Raw genomic sequence first — 20,000 nt, forward strand, 5'->3', positions numbered from 1 at the left:
AGGCGGGTAGCACAATCACCGACGGTTATCATTGGACCCCGTCCCCCGACCGGGCCCGACGGGGCCCCGCGTTATTCATACGCGACCGGGGGTCTCGCCCAGGTGGCCCGGGCCAGGGCGCGGTGCACCACCCATCGACGTGGGGCCACCATCTCCCCTCGACCCCACGACACGTCTGCCCCATCTCACACCGACCCTAGTCATAGACGTGGGTGTCGGCCCACCGGGCCGCCCGAGGGGGGGGCTCCACCGCCTATCATACCACCTCTCCCACCCTCTCCGCACCGCCACACCACCGGCTATCATACCACCTCTCCCCCACCCCACAGCCACCCCTAATCACATACTACCTTCTCCCCACGCCACACCACCTACTCAGCCACCGCTCTCCCCACGGTGCGGGCTAGCGGTGCTTTTCTCCTGCGGCGATGTCTTCGACTGCGTGGCTGGCTGTGTCGCACACCACCACCCTATCATACTACTCTCCCCATCTCACAGCGCCACCGCTATAATACCACCTCTCTGGCCACGCCCACACCACCCTAGATCATAACCACTCTCCCCACACCACACCACATATCAATCACTCTCCTCCCCACTCGCCACAGACCACCGCTATCATAACTCTCCCCACCCAACGCACCCTATCATCCGACCTCTCCCACACACACAACACACCGCTAGCATTACCACCTCTCCCACCCACAACGCACCACCCTTATCAATACCACCGCCTCTCTCCACCCCACGACCCACCCTATCATACCACCCTCTCCCCACACCACAAGCCACTATCATTACCACCTCTCCCCACCCCACAACCACCTATCAACACACTTCCCACCGCGCCATACTCACCCTACATACCAACCTCTCCCCCACGCCCACCACCCACCTTCATACCACTCTCCCACAGCCACCCTATCATAGCCGCCTTCTCCCCCACCACACCACCCCTATCATACCAACCCTATCATACCAACCTCTCCGCACCCACACCACCTCTCCCCACCCCGACGCCACCCTATCATACAGCCTCTCCCCACCCCACCACCAACCCTCATCATCCACCTCTCCCACACCCACCCACCCTATCATACACCTCGTCCCCACCCGCCACACACCCCTATCATACAACACCTCTCCCCACCGGGCACCCTTATATACCCCCACGACCCCACCTCTCCTCACCCTCACACCACCCCTATCATACCCACCTCTCCCGCACCGAGCCACACACCCTAATCATACACCTCTCCCCTACCCCACACCACCGCTATCATACCACCTCTCCGCCACCCCACACCACCGGCTATCCATACACCTCTCCCACACCACCACCACCCTATCATACCACCTCTCCCCACCCACAACCACCCTATCATACCACCTCCCCCACCCACCACCCTATCATACCACCTTCGTCCCCACCCCACACCCCCGCTATCATACCCACCTCTCCCCACCCCACACCACCCTATCATAACCACCGTCTCCCACCCACCCACCCGGCTCCTATCATACACCTCTCCCCACCCACATCCACCTATCATACACCTCCCCACCCAACCCACCTATCATACCACCTCTCCCCACTGCGCCGTCCTTCACGCGCCAACCCCACCCTATCATACCACTCTCCCCCACAACCACCCACCCTATCATACCACCTCTCCCGCCACCATCCCCTATCGATAACCACCTCGTCCCCACACCACCTATCATATCCACCTCCCCCCATCTCACACCACCCTATAATACCACCTCTCCCACCCCACACCCCTACTCCTACCACATCTCCCGCACACCATCCTATCATACTCACCTCTCCCCACACACACACACCTATCATACCCACCTCTCCCCCCCACGCCCCCCTAGTCATACCACCTCTCCCCACCACCACCCACCCTACATCACAGGCACCTCTCCCGCACCCCACACCACCTGCTCCCCAATCTCACACCACCTCTAATCATTACCACCCTCTCCCCACCAGTCCGCGCCCGCCACCCTAATCATACCACTCTCCCCACCCAACCACCCTATCATATACCACCTCTCCCCACCCCCCACACCACCTATCATACTACCCCTTCTCTCCCAACCCCACCACCCTATCATGACCACCTCTCTCGCACCACCCCACACCACCCGTATCATACACTCTCCCACCCCACAGCCACCTCTCCCCACCCCCACATCTATCAATACAACCTCTCCCCACACCACCCTATCATACCACCCCTCTCCCCACCCCATCCCACCTATCATACCACCGTCTCCCCACACCACCTATCATAACCACCCGCCTCCCACCCCATCATCCAACCGCTATCATAACCACCTCTCCCCACGGCCCCGTCCCACACCACCCACCCTCTATCCCAACTACGCACCTCTCCCACCCAGACACCACCCTATACATATCGCACCTCTCCCCACACCAGCCCTATCATACCACCTCTCCCCACATCCACCGCTATCATACCCGGGACCTCTCCCACCCCACACCACCCTATCATACCACCTCTCCCACCCCACAGCCACCCTACATACCAACCTCTCCCACCCCTCATCCACCCTATCATACATACACCCTCTCGCCCACCCCCCACCACCCTAGTCATACCTCCTCTCCCCACCCCACACCAACGCATGATACCACCTCTCCCCACACTCACCCGTATCATACCATCTCCCCACCGCGCACCCACCCTTAGCTCGTCATAACCACCTCTCCCCCACCACACACCCTATCATACCAACCTCTCCCCCCCACACCACCCGCTATCATACTACCTCTCCCCATCCCAGCACCACCCTATTCATACCCACTCTCCCCACCCACACCACCCATCATACCACCGTCTCGCGCCACACCACCTATCATACCCACCTCTCCCACCCCCCACACCAACCCTATACCATACCACCTCTCCCCACCCCACACCCCCTATCATATACTACCTCTCGCACATCTCACAAGCCCACTCCTATAATACCACCTCTCCCCCACCCCACACCACCCTATCATAACCAACCCGGAATCTCCCCACACCGATCCTATCCTACCCACGTCTCCGCCACCCCACACCACCCGTATCATACCACCTCTCCCCGCACACCGAGCACCAACCCTATCATACCAGCCTCTCCCCACCCCCACCACCCTGGATCATACCACCTCTCCCCACCCCGGCACCACCTCTAATCATTAACCTACCTCTCCCCACCCCACACGCCCCACCGCCTACTCATACCACCCTCTTCCCCACCCCCACAGCCACCGCTATCATACTACCTTCTCCGCCACCACCCCATACCACCTCTCCCACCCCATCCACCCTATCACAAAGCCACCCTTCTCCCCACTCATCACACACCTACCCTATCATACCACCTTCTCCCCACACATCCTATCATACCCTCTCCCACCCCACGGCGGGCACCACCCTATCATAGACTACCACCCTCTCCCCGCTCCCCACCCACACCACCCTATCATTACACCGTCTCCCCCACCGCCACGCCACCCTATCATACACCATCTCCCCACACCATCTATCATATCCAATCATACCACCTCTCCCCACCCCACACCCCCCTCTCATACCACCTCTCCCCACCCCCCACCACCCTATCATACCACCTCTCCCCACCCCACACCACCCTATCATACCACCTCTCCCCACCCCACACCACCCTATCATACCACCTCTCCCCACCCCACACCACCCTATCATACCACCTCTCCCCACCCCACACCACCCTATCATACCACCTCTCCCCACACCACCCTATCATACCACCTCTCCCCACACCACCCTATCATACCACCTCTCCCCACCCCACACCACCCTATCATACCACCTCTCCCCACCCCACACCACCCTATCACACCACCTCTCCCCGCCCCACACCACTCTAGTGTACGTACCACCTCTCCCTACCCCACACCACCCTATCACACCACCTCTCCCTACCCCACACCACCTCCGTCTGATTCTCACCACATTAAATGTCCACATTAACCAACCACTGCCTTCAACACTTACAAAACCAGCATCAACCATCGACGTAATGCCAAACCACTTCCCTACTCGTTCCATCAACATTTACGGAAGTTCACACTACGCAAACATTGAAATATAATTAAATAATGCCTTGCGATTGAGGATGTGCTAAATTGAATTAAAATATCCCATAAAATCGCTACGAACAAACTCGCACAAGCACTTGTAAGTAAGCATTACTTATAGCAACAACTACGATTTCATCTGCAGTGTTAGCCTGTGCTACCCCGTCTCTCCCCCTTAACACAGGAGAATACTCTCCTACCTGTGACTTCACTGTTGGATACGTAAAGGCACATTTCCATACTGCTACATAGACACTCGCGAGCGGTTCAGCTGCTTGTGAGGACTTGCTACTGAAGTTTAGCCATGGGCAGACTACACTGCCAATGAAGGCATTCACAAACATACACTCGCACATGCACACACACTCACACACGCACACGCAAGCGCATGCATATACGCACACATACCATAATTTTTTGCCAATGCCCAGTCCGGCCTCTGCTCACTTTGCCTGCCGCTGTGCAGGTCGACCCTACACATACGTGCACGCACGTACACACACGCATGCATGCACGCACGCACGCACGCACGCACGCACGCACGCACACACGCACACACACACACATACGCATGCACGCACGCACGCACGCACGCACGCACGCACACGCACACGCACACGCATGCACGCACACATTATACTCATGCACACCCAACCCATTTAGTTTCATTGAGAAATGAAAATTTCCCCATAATTTAAAACCATTTCATCTTAATTAATCAATTCTATTGACATTAATGCACACCAATTTGCTAAGCCTAATGTAGCTCTAGTACTATAGCCCGCGTACAGTTGCCGCAAGGCGCAGGCCGCAGGCAACTGTACACTGGCTATAGTACTAGATCTAAGCCTAACGTCTATGCCTACTTTTTTTTATATCATAATCATCTTAAATTATACACCTGAAGTAATCGCGTTATTGTCAAGGAAATCACCAAAGGCAATGCTATCAAATCAAAATCAACAAAATCTGTGGCCATCAGCACATAAATTTATCCTGTTCAGATTTACAAACTTTAGCGTGCACATAAGAACTCTAACGTGCACATACGAAACATGAATATAATTTGTATTGACAAATCGACGGCAAATCCTAAAAGCGACAAAACCGAGTGCCAGTGATGCAACGCTATAACACATGCTACTGCTGCCACCTGGTGAGCATTTTTGCGTTAAACTCTAGCGAATTTATACTGCAAAATCACTATTTAAGATTTGATTCTACAATTTCATAAACAATTTTAGTTTGCATGTGCCAAGAGCTTTCAAAGTATCTATGTCACAAAAATATTATAATTTTACCTTACCTAAATCATGTTAATTATAGCTAATATATTTATGCGACACTGAAAATTCCCCTTTACCTCGTATTATAAGTTCTTTAAAGGGAGAGTTTACTCTAGGTCCTAGAGTTATTTTCAGCTAATTTAGGTTATAATTACGCTACATGAAAAGTTTCATGGTTCAATCACATTAAAAATATTATTAAATAAATGTTTAAAACGTAACTGACTACGGTTTGATTACACCGACGGTGGCGCCACTTGACCAAAGCGCACGATCTGATAAGTTGCGGCAAAAAACAGCTTTCCAGCCAAGGGCTACAGACCGAGGGTGTTCTTATTTATTCATTAAAAGCACAAAAGATTGTATATCTCTATAAACGACATATATGGTTTCAGTTTTAATATGGATAAATCTTGCCGCTAAAAATACATATCGTTCGGTTAAATAGCATTTAGGTATAAATATAATTGCACTTGTTGTATTAGCCTCGTCAGTACCTGCCAACATAAATTGTCAATACGCAACTTTTTCCGGGGTGGCACGCACGTGTCGCGGGTGTCATGGCACCGTTCAAAATTTCGTAGCGTTGATGTGTAAAAATTATAACAATTAAATTAGGTATCTGGTAACCATTGGCGTGTGGGTTATATGATTGATTTGTTATACAGTAAGTACCAGTTGTATGGCAGTGAAAATCCTAGAAGGCTACTGTCCTCTTATACATCGAAACGCAATGGAATACTTACAAACCTATGTTCCTTAACAATTTACCATCTCAATTGTGACAGATGAATAACTTTAACTGTAGATATCTACTTGCCAGATTTGTTATATTGGGCATTCTTCAGTCTGACGGCCGCTTATTTAGTCACTAGTATGTGCTGCGCCAGTCTGTGATCGAAGCCTGTGTGGCTGTAGCCATTCGGCATTTATCTACAATTTACTTTTGCACTGGGTAATTTCGTCACACATCTGTCTAAAGTACCCTACATCCGTATTGTGGGTTTTATTGCAACGTGGCTCAGTAAGCGGACCACTAAAACTTCTGCGCTAGGTGGTGTATCTTTGTGTTCAGGGTGGGCGCATCCGTCCTTTGTGTGCTAACGCTTAAAACATGTGCTAGTTTTGCCCTCTACACTGCAGCCTGAGTTAAGCACCAGACGTGAATATTATATTAGAAAGCCTATATGGCCCTCCTTGGCATTATCAACACGTAAGGTGATCATAAGGATATAACTGGTTATTCACTGACCTTAATAAGATAATAGGAGGCTTGTAGCAATAGAAGCTTGTAGAATACTTGGCACAGATCGGCTTTGTTTCTGCAAGACAATGGATTTTCTTTCTGCTTTCTCATGAGAATATAACCTTCATACGTGCAACAGCTTTGAAATTCTGCATGCGGGTTTGTTTTGTGAGACAGGCGTGTTGACAGCGAAGAAAAATACAGGGAGCGGCGCAGCGATTTCGGCTCGGCCGTCAGTTATCACAGCGCTCTGGTACAAGCAATATACGAGAGCGAAAATTTTGGAAGATATGAAAAAATCGCTCCCGGTGCCGCTGGCAAGCGTTAGAAATTTAGTTCTCGGCCCGAGACCCGAGCCCACACAACTTTTGCTCGGGCATATAACAATAAGTCTTTTATATCTTCGGGAGCTTAATTATCGTGAGGAGTGGGAGGACACGACAGTGACCCAGACACGCGCCGTACCGCAAAGCTGTTAACTGAATTCGTCACTGATTTGTAGAGCAAAGTGAACTATTTTTATTGCAGTTTAGATATTAGAAGCAATGTAAACTGTATATACTTAAAAAAGATTCTAGGCACCTTGATAACCTTTGCGCGGATTAATGCGACAGCATTTGATGCTATGCATGGGGTACCAGTGGACTGGGGAGGCCCAGAAAAACAGAAAGTAAACCTTCACCAGCAAAGCTCCGCGGCATAAGAGAGATTCCAGTAAGTTTTTTTTAAATACTCAAAGTAACTAAAAACTCTCTCTGAAGTTCTGAACTTGCTCAGTCGATGTAAAAATAAAGTTGAAAGATGAAAGAAATGAAGATAAAGAAAAAGAAACTTGAAAATAACCATACATCAATTACCATGATTATAATTATTGATTCCTGAGTCTTTGTCATGTTACGCTGACTATGTGTACTGTGTAGTGCATGTCTGTCTGTGTGAATGAAATTGAATAAGAATGTGATTGTTTCTTTAGTCGAGTGAAATGAGATAAAAAAATGTGATCGAATGTAATTTGTTTGACGATTTCTTAACACTGATAGTTGATACTGGTGCTGAGTGCTGATGAATGATATTAGAGTCAGTGCATCAAAATTATGAAAATTTTAACAAAATCATGCTATGAAAAAGTAGCTCTGGCCAAGCCTAAAATAGCTCCCGTAAAAAAAATTACGAGAGCTCTTTTTTTCATACAAAATCAAAAAAGAGCTCTCGTAAAAAAAAAGTAATTTTTAGGCTGCTGTTGGCCTTATGTACTCTAATCTCCTAATGCTCCTGATAAACTGCCTTGTTCAAGAGGGCAGCCAATATTATTGAGGTGGGACTCACAACTCTCAGCAGGAAACCTTTATTTAAGACTATGTGGTACTACACTAAATAGATTTCTAATAAAATACTCTCTATTACTCACATGTTACTCATACAAGTTACCCCCAAAAAATAATTGTTAACCTGGCAAATCGACTTCGTGAGCAAGTGCGGTTGTGATCAAGTTGAGACTCCACTTACGGGTAAACCTTAGGGAGCCTGTACCTACCTCGTATACTCTTCCTGCAGCTTACTCGGGTCTGACACATAGAACTTGACTCTGAAGTAAAACCAGTATGGCTCCGCAGCTGTAAAACGCATAAACAACAGCTCACAGTGCTACAGGACTTGCATAAACAATAGCACAGTGACACGACTTGCATAAACAATAGCAGTGATACGACTTGAACTGTTGAACGCCAGTGAATGGAAAGACAGTTTACGCACACTGCATGTACACGTACGTCCTCACGTGCATATGCATGCACACATGGGCAACAAACGCACGCACACACGCGCGCACGCATGTACACATGGACAACAGACCCACGCACACACGCATGCACGCACTTCACACACATACTTACATAAAATTTATGTATGCATTTACATATATATTATTATAGGCCGTGGCTACCTGTCTGGTTACCGGACGCCCAGCTCCAGGCTACGCGTCCGGTCATATATTTCTTATGTGAACCCAACTATATTTTTTCAGTAAAAAACAATAAACAATAAGTTTTTACCATAATATTACTTACCTTTAGGTATTTTATCAAAAAAATGTGTTATTGTATCTTTCGAAGCAATAGTAGATCCAGTAAAATCAACGATTTGAAAGGGGGCGTGGCCTAATCGTGACTATCAGCTTATCAAGCCTATCAGCTTTGTAATGGATGACCGGACGCGTAGGCACTGCGATTATTATATGCCGAGGGAGAAATATTATGTTATAAAAATGTTTACGTGATTATGCTTATGCTTTACGCACTCGGTAGCGATGAGAATGCTAATTTTGTGCCAATAACTATGACAAACAGCATCACATTAAAGCAGACCCCGACAATATGCATCAGTTATCAGATGATTTATAAGATGACAAATAAAACTTGCATGCTCCCATTCTGCCATAAGATGACAAAGAACAAATAAGTGCACGCAGTTTCCACTTACTTCGAACTTGCTTGCCGATTTTCTTGGTTGCATCGAGCCATCGCTGCAGAGAGAGAGAGAAACATGGAAGAGAGAGCGTTGAATTGTGATGAATACATTCAAGCACTCGCAAACGCGCTTACCAATCAAGTGGTTTACTTCTACAACACAGAGCACCATAACCATTGCTCATTATAAAGTTACGATTATGGTTAACGTTATGGTTTTTGGTTTGGTTGAGAGTTAGGGTTACCGTTAGGGGTATGGTTAGAACCACGAGTTCAATCTTAACCTGGTTACGAACCTCAACCCACACCCTATAACTAAACCAACCGACTGACCTTAAATGCTGTTAATTTTATCACAGCCGTAGGTCATTGATTGACTACAGGCAGTCGTTACAGGCTGTCATTCTATAGATGACAGAAGTGCAATAGGGGTATGACTAAAGTGACTATACAGTAGTCGCATAGTAGTAAATTAACAATAGTATGCACATTTTGTGAGAGTGCTTCATCATAAATGGATGTCTATTCCATGGGTGTATGCAGGGGGGGGGACCGTTCAAATTTCGTAGCGTTGATGTGTAAATAATTATAACAATTAAATTAGGTATCTGGTAACAATTACGTGTGGGTATAGATGATTTGTTATACAGTAAGTACAGTTGTATGCAGTAAAATCCTAGAGGCTACTGTCCCTTTAATACATCGAAACCAATGAATAACTACAAACCTATGTCTAACAATTTACCAATCATCAATTGGTGACAGATGAATAACTTTAACTGTAGATATCTACTGCCAGATTTGTTATTATTGCATTCTTCAGTCTGACCCGATTATTTAGTCCTAGTATGTGCTCCATCTGTGATCAAGCCTGTAGTGGCTTAGCCATTCGGTCATTTACTACAATATTACTTTTGCACTGGGTAATTTCGTCACACATCTGCTAAAGTACCTACACGTATTGTGGGTTTTATTGCACGTGGTCTCAGTAACGGACCACTAAAACTTCTGCGCTAGGTGGTGTACCTTTGTGTCAGGGTGGGCGCATCGTCCTTTGTGTGCTAATGCTTAAACATGTGCTAGTTTTGCCCTCTACACTGCAGCCTGAGTTAAGCACCAGACGTAATATTATAAGAAAGCCTATATGCCCCCTTGCCATACAACACGTAATGATATAAGGAATAATGGTTATTGCATAGACCTTAATAGATAATAGGAGCTTGTAGCAATAGGAGCTTGTAGAATATTGGCAACTAGATCGCTTTGTTTTCTGCAAGACAATGGATTTTCTTTCTGGCTTCTAGTGGAGAATATAAAACCTCATCACGTGCACAGCTTTAAATTCTGCAGGGGTTGTTTTGTGAGACAAGGCTGTTGGCCAGCGAAAAAAATACACGGGAGCGGCGAGCGATTTCGCTCCCGTCAGCTATCAAAGCGCTCTGGTAACAACAATTACGAGAGCGAAAATTTTGGAAGATATGAGAAAAAATCGCTCCCGTGCCGCTGGCAGCGTTAGAAATTAGTTCCGGCCCCGGAGACCCGAGCCCACCAAATTTTTGCTCGGGCATTAACAATAAGTTTTTATATCTCGGGGGTTAATTATCGTGGGGAGTGAGGGCACGACCAGTGACCCCAGACACGCGCGTAACCAAAGCTGTTAACTGAATTCGTCACTGATTTGTAGAAAGTGAACTATTTTTATTCAGTTAGATATCTAGAAGCAATGTAAACTGTATATACTTAAAAAGATTCTAGGCACTTGTAACTTTGCGGATGTGCGGCAGCATTGATCTATGCATGGGGGTACCGTGGACTGGGGAGGAGAAAAACGAAAGTAAAACCTTACCCAGAAGCTCCCGGCATATAGAGATTCCAGTACAAGTCTTTTTTTAAATACTCAAAGTAACTAAAAACTCTCTCTGAAGTTCTGAACTTGCTCAGTCAATGTTCTCTGAAGTTCTGAACTTGCTCAGTCGATGTAAAAATAAAGTTGAAAGATGAAAAGAAATGAAGTAAAAAAAAGAAACTTGAAAATAACCATACCATCATTACCATGATTATAATTCTTGATTTCCTGGTCTTTGTCATGTTACGTGACTATCGTGTACTGTGTAGTGCATGTCTGTTTTTGTGTGAATGAAATTGAATAAGAATGGATTGTGTTTCTTAGTCGCGTGAAATGAGAATAAATAAAAATGTGATCGAATGTAATTTGTTGACAGGATTGTCTATAACACTCGATAGTTGATACTGGTGCTGAGTGCTGAATGCTGATGAATGAATATTAATTAAGAGTCAGTGCATCAAAATTTATCGAATTTTAACGAAATCAGTGCCTATGAAAAATGTAGGCTCTGGCCAAAGCCTAAATAGAGCTCCCGGTAAGAAAAAATTCACGAGAGCTGCGTTTTTCAATACAAAATCAAAATAAGAGCTCTCGTAAAAAAAAAGTAATTTTTAGGCTGCTGTTGCCTTATGTACTCTAATCTCCTAATATGCTCCTGATAAAGCTGGCCTTGTTGCAAGAGGGCAGCCAATATTATTGAGGTGGGACTCGCACAACTCTCAGCAGGAAAACTTTATGTTAAGAGCTATGTGGTGACTACAGCTAGAATAGATTTCTAAAATAAAATACTCTCCTAATTAATTCTGCACTTGTTACTCATCAACAAGTACCCCCCAAAAAACAATATTGTTACGCTGGCAAATCGTACTGTCCGTGAGCAATGCGGTTGTGATCAAGTTGAGATCCACTACGGTAAACCTTGAGGGAGCCTGTGACCGTACCTGCGTAATACTCTTCCTGCAGCTTACTGCGGGTCTGACACATATGAACTTGACTCTGAAGTTAAAACCCAGATATGCGCGTCCGCCAGCATGGTAAAACGCATAAAGCAAGCAGCTGCACGAGTGCTACAGACTTGCATAATACAATAGGCACAGTGGACAATCGACATTGCATAAACAATAGAGTGATACGACTTGGAAACTGTTGAACGCCAGATGAATCGGAAAGACAGTATTCACGCATCACTGGCAATGTACACGTACGGTCCTCCACGTGCATATTCGCATGCACAATGGGCAAACAAACGCAACGCACAGCACACGCGCGCACCAGCATGCTAAAGCACATGGAAGACAGAACACCAGCAGCAACGCGATGCACGGGCTCTTACACACACTATCTTACATAAAATTTTGTCGATGCGATTCATATAAGGTATTATTATATGGCGCGTGGCTACCTGTCCTGGTTACCGGACGCGCCAGCTCGCAGGCTTACCGCGTCCGGTCATTATACTTTCTTATGTGAACTCCAAACGTGATATTTTTTCAAGTACAAAAACAATAACAATAGTTTTTTACCATAATATTACTTATCGCTTTAGGTATTTTATAAAAAAATGTGTTATTTGGTATCTTTCCGAAGAGCAATAGTCAGATCCAGTAAAAATCTAACGATTTGAAAGGCGGGCTGCGTGGCCTAATGATCGTGAACTGATGCGCTTTATCAAAGCCTATCAGCTTTGTAATCGGATGAGCCGACAGCTGTAGCACTGCGATTATTAATATGCCGAGAGATGAAATATTGATGTTATAAAAATGTTTACGTGATTATGCTTTAGCTTTAACGCGAACTTCGGAGGGACTGAGGAATGGCTAATTTTGTGGCCAATTAACTAACTGAACAAACACATCAGCATTAAAGGCAGACCGCCAGAACAATATGGCATGCAGTATCTAGATGATTTATAAGAGTGAGAAATAAAAGCTTGCATGCTCTCCCATTCTGGCCATATAGATGACAAGACAAATAAGTGCACGCCGGAGTTTCCCACTTACTTCGGAACTGCTTGCCGATTTTCTCTGTTCATGCAGAGCCATCGCTGCAGAGAGTGAGAGAAACATGGAAGAGAGAGCGTTGAAATTTGTTGATGAACTTACATTCAATGCCACTCGCAAACGCGCCTTTACCATGCAAGTGGGTTTACTCTACAAGACACAGAGCAACGGCATATACCATTGGCTCATTATAAAGTTACGATTTATGGTTAAACGTTATGGTTTTTGTTTGGTTGAGAGTATAGGGTGTACCTAGGGTATGGTTTAGAACCAGAAGTTCAATCTTTAAGCCTGGTTACGAACCTGCAACGCGCACACCCTATAACTAAACCAACGGACTGAACCTTAAAATGCTGTTAATTTTTATCCACAGCCGTAGGTCATTGATTGACATAAACAAGGCAGTCGTTACAGGCTGTCATTCTTAAAGATGACAGAAGGTGCAATAGCGGGTTATGACTAAAGTGACTAATACAGTAGTCGGCATAGTCAGTAAATTAAGCAATAGTATGCACATTTTGTGAGAGTGCTTCATCATAAATGGATGTCTATTCCATGGGTGTCAATGGCCAAGGGGGGAGGTGTGAGGGTCGTACGACCCCCCAAAATTTTAAAGGTCCACTTTTTTTTCCGAAAGACAGCATTCTTTTTGAGCGGCCTTTTTACAATGAACATAAATGAAAAAGGATTCGAGGTACCAGCGCATCATGGTGCCAAAGACATTGGCCATTGGCGTGATCGTAAATGCTAATGCCGCAATCGCAGCAATTCTGAAACTGAGGCCTTTTTTTTAAACAAAATTTGTGTTCATAAACAGAGAGCACAAGACTGACTAAAGACAAAGACAAACAAGATCAAACAAAAAGTTAAAATAAAACTGTTTTCAACGTGAGTCAGAAACATTTTTTTTAAACTGAATAAAATTTTTGTTTAAACAATTTTTAGGGGGCTGTTTTAATTAAATTGTCAGGCGGCGCTGTACAGGGGGGGTCCGAGGGGGTCGCGGACCCCTCTGCTCGGCGCAGAATAAACGCATCTAAGAGGTCTAATTCCAAAATTTTTCTGGGGGAGGGCCCACCCAGACCCCCCCTTCGCGTGCTCCCACAACGTTCGGTTTGGTTAAGACCCATACCGCCCCCCCCCCTCGGTACAAAAATCGCTGTACATGCCCTCATTGTATTGACATATGTTAATCACATCTTGGTCTGCTCATTTAATTGTGCAAACAGGTCCCAGAAAAGATTATGATTACTGACGCCCTACGCCAGAAAAAATCCTGGATACACCCCTGATTCCTATTGTCTAACCCTTTCTTTCAATTCCCCTACTCTATGTTGGTTAATAATAAATTATAATTTAATTAATTATAACTATAATTACCTATAAATATAAACTAATACTAATTTAAGCAAAATATCTTTCTATTGCCAAGTAGACATGAATTTCCCAATCCCCCTTACACATCTAGCAGGGCTGTGCTGCTTCACTACTTGCCATGGCATGCTAGATCTGATGTCTGCTTTCTAATACTGCCGGCTACACTAAATATTATTGTCAACAAAGTGCAGTAGTGGGTTCACACTTGTACTTTGATTTACACACGTGAGAAAGCTGAAAAGCCAGGCAAGCTTATCGCCTCTACATTTCCACAAGCCAGACAGCACTGAAGCTGCACCAGCTATGGACCATGAAACCATGCACTACAGGTGTAAAGTAGCGTTAAGCCTACCAGGCCGGCTGGCCCCGATGCCTCGGCATACTGCAGGCCAAAGTAGTCTTTCTCAATGAGATCCAGATGTTGAAAGGCTTGGTCTAGCAAAGCGTGGCCCTTTGCTTTTCTCTGCACCGAGAAAAAGACGAGAGAAGAGGATTACGTATTTCAGACAGATGAAAAACACTGTTAATGGCACGTAAAAAACTACACGTTAGTAATTTGCTGGCCTACGTGTCTGCTCTCTTGCACGTACTACTAACATAGGGGTAATATAAGCGCAGTCCTCCCTCCTCTCCTAAATATAAGCAGTTCTTTTTACACCTCACCTCACACATAATTCTGCCTCCACCCTGCTACATTGACCTACTGTCATAGCATTCGTTCTCATTTAATCTCCTCTTTAGACTACTTGTTTTTCCCAGCCAGTTCCTCCCTACCCTCCTTCTCCCAGTTCCCTACCACCTCCCACCACCTTCCCCCTCCTCCCACCACCACCTACCTCCTCTCACCACTACCTCCCCCTGCAGCAACCAGTACCTCCCTACCCTCCTCCTCCACCTGCCCCTCATACAACTACTCTCTCCTTGCACCGGCATCTCACCTCGAGCTCGAACGTCTGCTGTGTGTCGTCGAGGAAGCAGACGACGCAGCGGAGCATGCGCTCAGGTCGCAGGTACTGCCGCGCGAGCTCGGACTCCCGCACATTGTACGTGCCGCTGGACGCGCGCAGACGATTCAGCGACATCGTGCCAGCCTCATCTGTCATCGTCGTGGCAACGAAACGAGAAGCAGCAGTTAATATTACTGTGTAATTTTAGTTATGTGAGGCTTATTAAATGGGAAATTATTTTTGGTCCAATTGAAGTTTTTAAGATCGATTTCTTCTTACATTTTTTCACATAAAAAGAAACACCAACAGCACTGAATACATCCTTGAAAATTTGCCAATGTTTTTAACTAGCCAATATTTTTTAACTTCTGTGAAATTTGAATTATTGTTTACACCAAACAGAAAGGCAGAATAGGAGGTACATCAACTTAACCCTAAACTTAATATAGTAAACAAATCAATAAATATACTTTCATAAATTGCCAAGAAGAAGCAAAACTAAAAATATAAAATAATCAACTATCTATCAACAAAGAAAATTCAAAAGTATACTGACCATTTTTGTCATGAATTAACGAAGTCATACCAGTTTAAACTGACTAAAAAATAGTAGTAACTAGTTTGTTAAATAAATTAACTGAACTTGGTTACTCAATGCGCACTTAAAATGATATAATCATTATACTTTAAATGCAGGATGCACGTCCACTGTGCACATGACCCCTTCTCCTGACACAAACAATTAATAATCAGCCTCATAAATACTCCGAAACGGTGCTTAGTGACTAGTGTTCCTCCTCTGATGGCAACATATAGTAACCACGTAAGATCTATTCATCCTTGGGTGCCGTGTGTGTATGATAAACTATTAATCAGCTAGGTGTAATAACTATAGATATTCACGAAGCAGTGTGGAATAAAGATAAAGGCACGTGAAAGCCTTCAACGTTTTAATGTACCTTTTAATAATGGTTTAAGCGCTACACACGAGAGGTGGCTGTGCTTTTAGTGGCAAACAAAATGAAGGCAGCTCATGACAACAGAAAAATTGGAAAGTATGCAAGGAACATATTACAATAGATTAGACATGTCCTGCAAAATATTAAAAAGACAAGGAAAACTCCCTAACAAGAAAAATTTGATTTGGTACCTTATGCTAGTTGTATCATCGTCAGCATCACATCTGCAGTGCTATCCAACCCGGTGTCAGTCTATGTGCTGTTCATCACGGCTGAACCTGCCGTGTTCGTTGTTTATCTATATAGTTTACCTGTAGTTTGGCGTTAGTCAACGTGGAATTGTGTACCTGCCAACCAGGGAAGAAATACCACAATAACTGTTAAAGAAACCACTTGTAATCATAATTTTTTGTGTTTTGAAATTATGAACGCCATGTTTCCCCCTATGTTGACACAAAGAAAAATAGCATACATTGGCTAACCGTATCAGTACCTGTTTTTTCCTCTCTCAAGTAGCTGTTAAAATGGGGTTTTTTTAATATTGGAAAATTTGTTGGTGTAATGACTAGAGCCTTGGGGTAAAATTCCATATTCATAATAACAAACTTTGTATTTTAAATAATGCAATAATTTCTCCCTTATTAGCTAAAAATGCTTGAGGGCAAAGAAAACAATGTTTCTACCTAAAAAATACTTCTTTTCGCAGAATTTCAAATATTTTCCCAACAGTTGTGATACTTCCTGGTATTGCTGTGTTAACAGCACGATTCCACAGTAAGGCTAACTTGTCTTATCAGGAGTGTATAATAATTATAGACTATATTATAAACTCCTGGTCTTATAACACCAACATACTGATAAAAATAAATATCAACCGTTGCAGATTTTGGTGAAAGCAACTGGGTACAATTGTTCCAAGACATGTTAGCCTTACTGTAGACACTTGCTGTTACACAAGCAAAACCAGTAAGTATTGCAATAGTCAGGAAAATATGAGAACTATTGGGAAGATTGTTCAAAATTCTCACTTTCGGTACAGGTTGGACCTCACTATCTAACAAGTTTGGAACTAGACAGTTGCCGGATTAGCGGATATTCCTAACCAGAGAAGCTTAGGGCAAAAAAGAGAAAATGGCGCATTTACTGTACTGTTACTCATACCGATATAACTTGCATATAGGCATAAACCTAGCCGAGGCTTAGGCCTACTTGTCCTCTTTGTGACAAGGTACTTTGTCATGAAAAGGACAAGTAGGCCTAAGCCTTGGCTAGGTATATGCCTATATATGGAAGTTGTATCGGTATGATATGGTTTTTGCATGAGCGCCACTTGGCCAGCTGCGATGACACCGCCAACCTCCAAAATCGAAGGCGTATTTTTCTTTGCACGTTTTTTGGAGATTGGCGGTGTCATCGCAGCTGGCCAAGTGGCGCTCATGCAAACTAATGACCGCAAGATTCAAATCATTGTCTCGAATCAACGAAGCTGCCGGACGAGCAGATGCCGGATTAGTGAGGTCCAAGCTGTACAGCTTTTTTGCCTGCTAACCTTGCCCACCTTTACATGTGTTTCTCTACACTTAGCTAGTGTCTGCGCAGTGGTGGTCTGTGTTGTGTGGCCGTCTGCTCAGTGGTCTCTCGGCTGCTGTCTGATGACAAAGCGATGTTGCGTTATACGGTCCTGGGATTTCAGATGTCATCAGTGTGCCTATAACGATTCTGGAAGTGTCAATACAATATTGTGAGATGCGATAAGTGTGGAGTGTTTATCCAGCCATGATTACATGAAATCTGGATGTAGGTCGAGTGACTAGTAAACGCTACACGATAAGCACCGCAGCTGAGAACACGGTGTGAGGTTATCTGTGGTTATTAATCATCATTCATGTTTGCAGCCACACAGTTAGATAAGTGTATTTGATACAACAAAGTGACTCAGGCAGATGCTAAATCGAGATGATAAAGCTTTGTGTGTAAAAATATGAGTGTAAAATTGTAATACACCGCAATCGTATACTAGGCAAAGTACGGTCTGTCAATCACAACAGGCGATAACACAGTACTGGAGCTGATAATTGAGCTGTTCAGAGTTTGTTTAAACATAATTAATTTGACTGTCTATTTTAATTGGACTATTAGAAAATCCAAAAGTGATGCATTATACAGTTCATAAATAAAAGTAATGTAAAATAGAAAAATATTAAATTAGTAAACAGAGACTGAAATTTTCTTTTCTTTTTTGCACATTTGTGGCTTCATTTGTCAGGTTCCTTCCTTGTTTGTAAAAACTACAAAAATTATTTTTGACTTTAAATCTTTGAACTTTTTCCAAAGGAGCAACAACCCAAAAATGATCACCAAAAATATATCCCAATGGGATCAGTGACCTCACTTCTTCCTCATTTCACCCGTACGGCTTCTTTTGTCATGTGTGCCCTTTTTTATAAAATTTATAAAAACATGAGCCACTTTGAAACTTCTGACCTAACAAAAACAAACCAATAGTAACGCATCAGGGCCCCTTTCAGCTAAATTTTATGCCACCCGACGTAGTACAGTTGGAAACGAATTCCATCAATGTTTTTAACCAACAGTAACGGTTGCACGGGTCACTACATGACCTCCTCCCCACCCCCCACCAAGCAGCACTCAGCATTTTTCTACTTGCTTTCGCTTGTCTTTCATACAAGAAGCACGTACGACAAATAGGAGCGAGTCCAAACCATACGCCACTCACAATAGGATTTCTCGGCAATAGATCTAGAGACCTTATTCACACAGACTCAGCCATCTTCGAAAATAGCACGGTATTATCATTATTATGTGTAACACTGAGTTTTGATAGGAAGGATACACTGACTCCAAGGTCGTTGAGAATTGACCTTGATTTCGCAAGATCATGAGAGCCCCTGGTGGTCTCTCACGGAATTTCGAAGTCAAGCCATGAGAACAACAGATTTACACAGTTCAAACCTGGGTGGGGGGATTCTAGCCACTGATACTGATGAATACGATAATAGCTACATACTACAGCTCACACTCCCAGCCCCCTTCTCTCTTCACTCACACATTCCATTCACAAAACAGACATGGGCCCATGAAATCAGCATCACACCAACAGACAGATGGATTCGCGTGTAAATGCACGCATGGCAAGCAGACGGACGGAAATTGGGTTAGTCAGTGAGGGTTTACAACTGACTCCAGAAGACTCTGGTTGCATGTTGATCCCTCAAGGACTTAACTGGGGTCAGTCTACAACTAATCCACAAATCCATGGACACTTATTGTCGCCTGACCAGTAACACATTTCTCACATTCAGGGAGAAAGTGGTCCCCAGAACGTAGCACGAGCACGGCATCTAATTGTCGACATAAAAAAAACCACGTCAAGTAACACGTGCCAATGGGGGGGGGGGATAACCTTTGCAGGGTTCTCCCCAGGATGTTCAGAAGGCATGTTGTTTATAGATGCCGGAGCAGGATAGGACAGGGCCTGTAGGAGGGGTTGTACCCATTGGAGTCAATTACACATCAAGCCGCCCCAATACACAGGTAAACTCGATCAGTTCAGAGGCATATATACATCACGCTGTGAAAACACAGCATGACTGTGTTGGAATTGTAAAAAGTAAACACAGCTGGCAAGCCGATTAAGCAATTAAGAAATGCCCCGCGCCCCGATGTCGCGAAAAAGCTTCCGTTTTGAAGGAATGTCGTACCCTATATATAC

The 20,000-nt window shown here is 44.8% G+C and overlaps 1 protein-coding gene across 1 annotated transcript in view; it reads right to left on the bottom strand.

Moving 5' to 3' along the window:
- LOC106805624 (tyrosine-protein phosphatase non-receptor type 4-like) overlaps positions 1 to 20,000 on the bottom strand; it is a 141,883-nt gene that overhangs the window by 82,383 nt on the left and 39,500 nt on the right. Inside the window, exons 2-7 of the mRNA XM_014807308.1 lie at positions 17,826 to 17,986; positions 16,459 to 16,614; positions 15,300 to 15,457; positions 14,714 to 14,824; positions 9,152 to 9,194; positions 8,208 to 8,286 (exon numbers count right to left, since the gene is read on the bottom strand). Coding sequence (XP_014662794.1) covers positions 8,208 to 8,286; positions 9,152 to 9,194; positions 14,714 to 14,824; positions 15,300 to 15,443 — 377 coding nt within the window. The 5' untranslated portion in view covers positions 15,444 to 15,457; positions 16,459 to 16,614; positions 17,826 to 17,986. The remainder of the gene's footprint in view (positions 1 to 8,207; positions 8,287 to 9,151; positions 9,195 to 14,713; positions 14,825 to 15,299; positions 15,458 to 16,458; positions 16,615 to 17,825; positions 17,987 to 20,000) is intronic.

This window comes from Priapulus caudatus, unplaced genomic scaffold, assembly GCF_000485595.1.
Source record: "Priapulus caudatus unplaced genomic scaffold, Priapulus_caudatus-5.0.1 Scaffold121, whole genome shotgun sequence".
NCBI classification, from domain to species: Eukaryota; Metazoa; Priapulida; class Priapulimorpha; order Priapulimorphida; family Priapulidae; genus Priapulus; species Priapulus caudatus.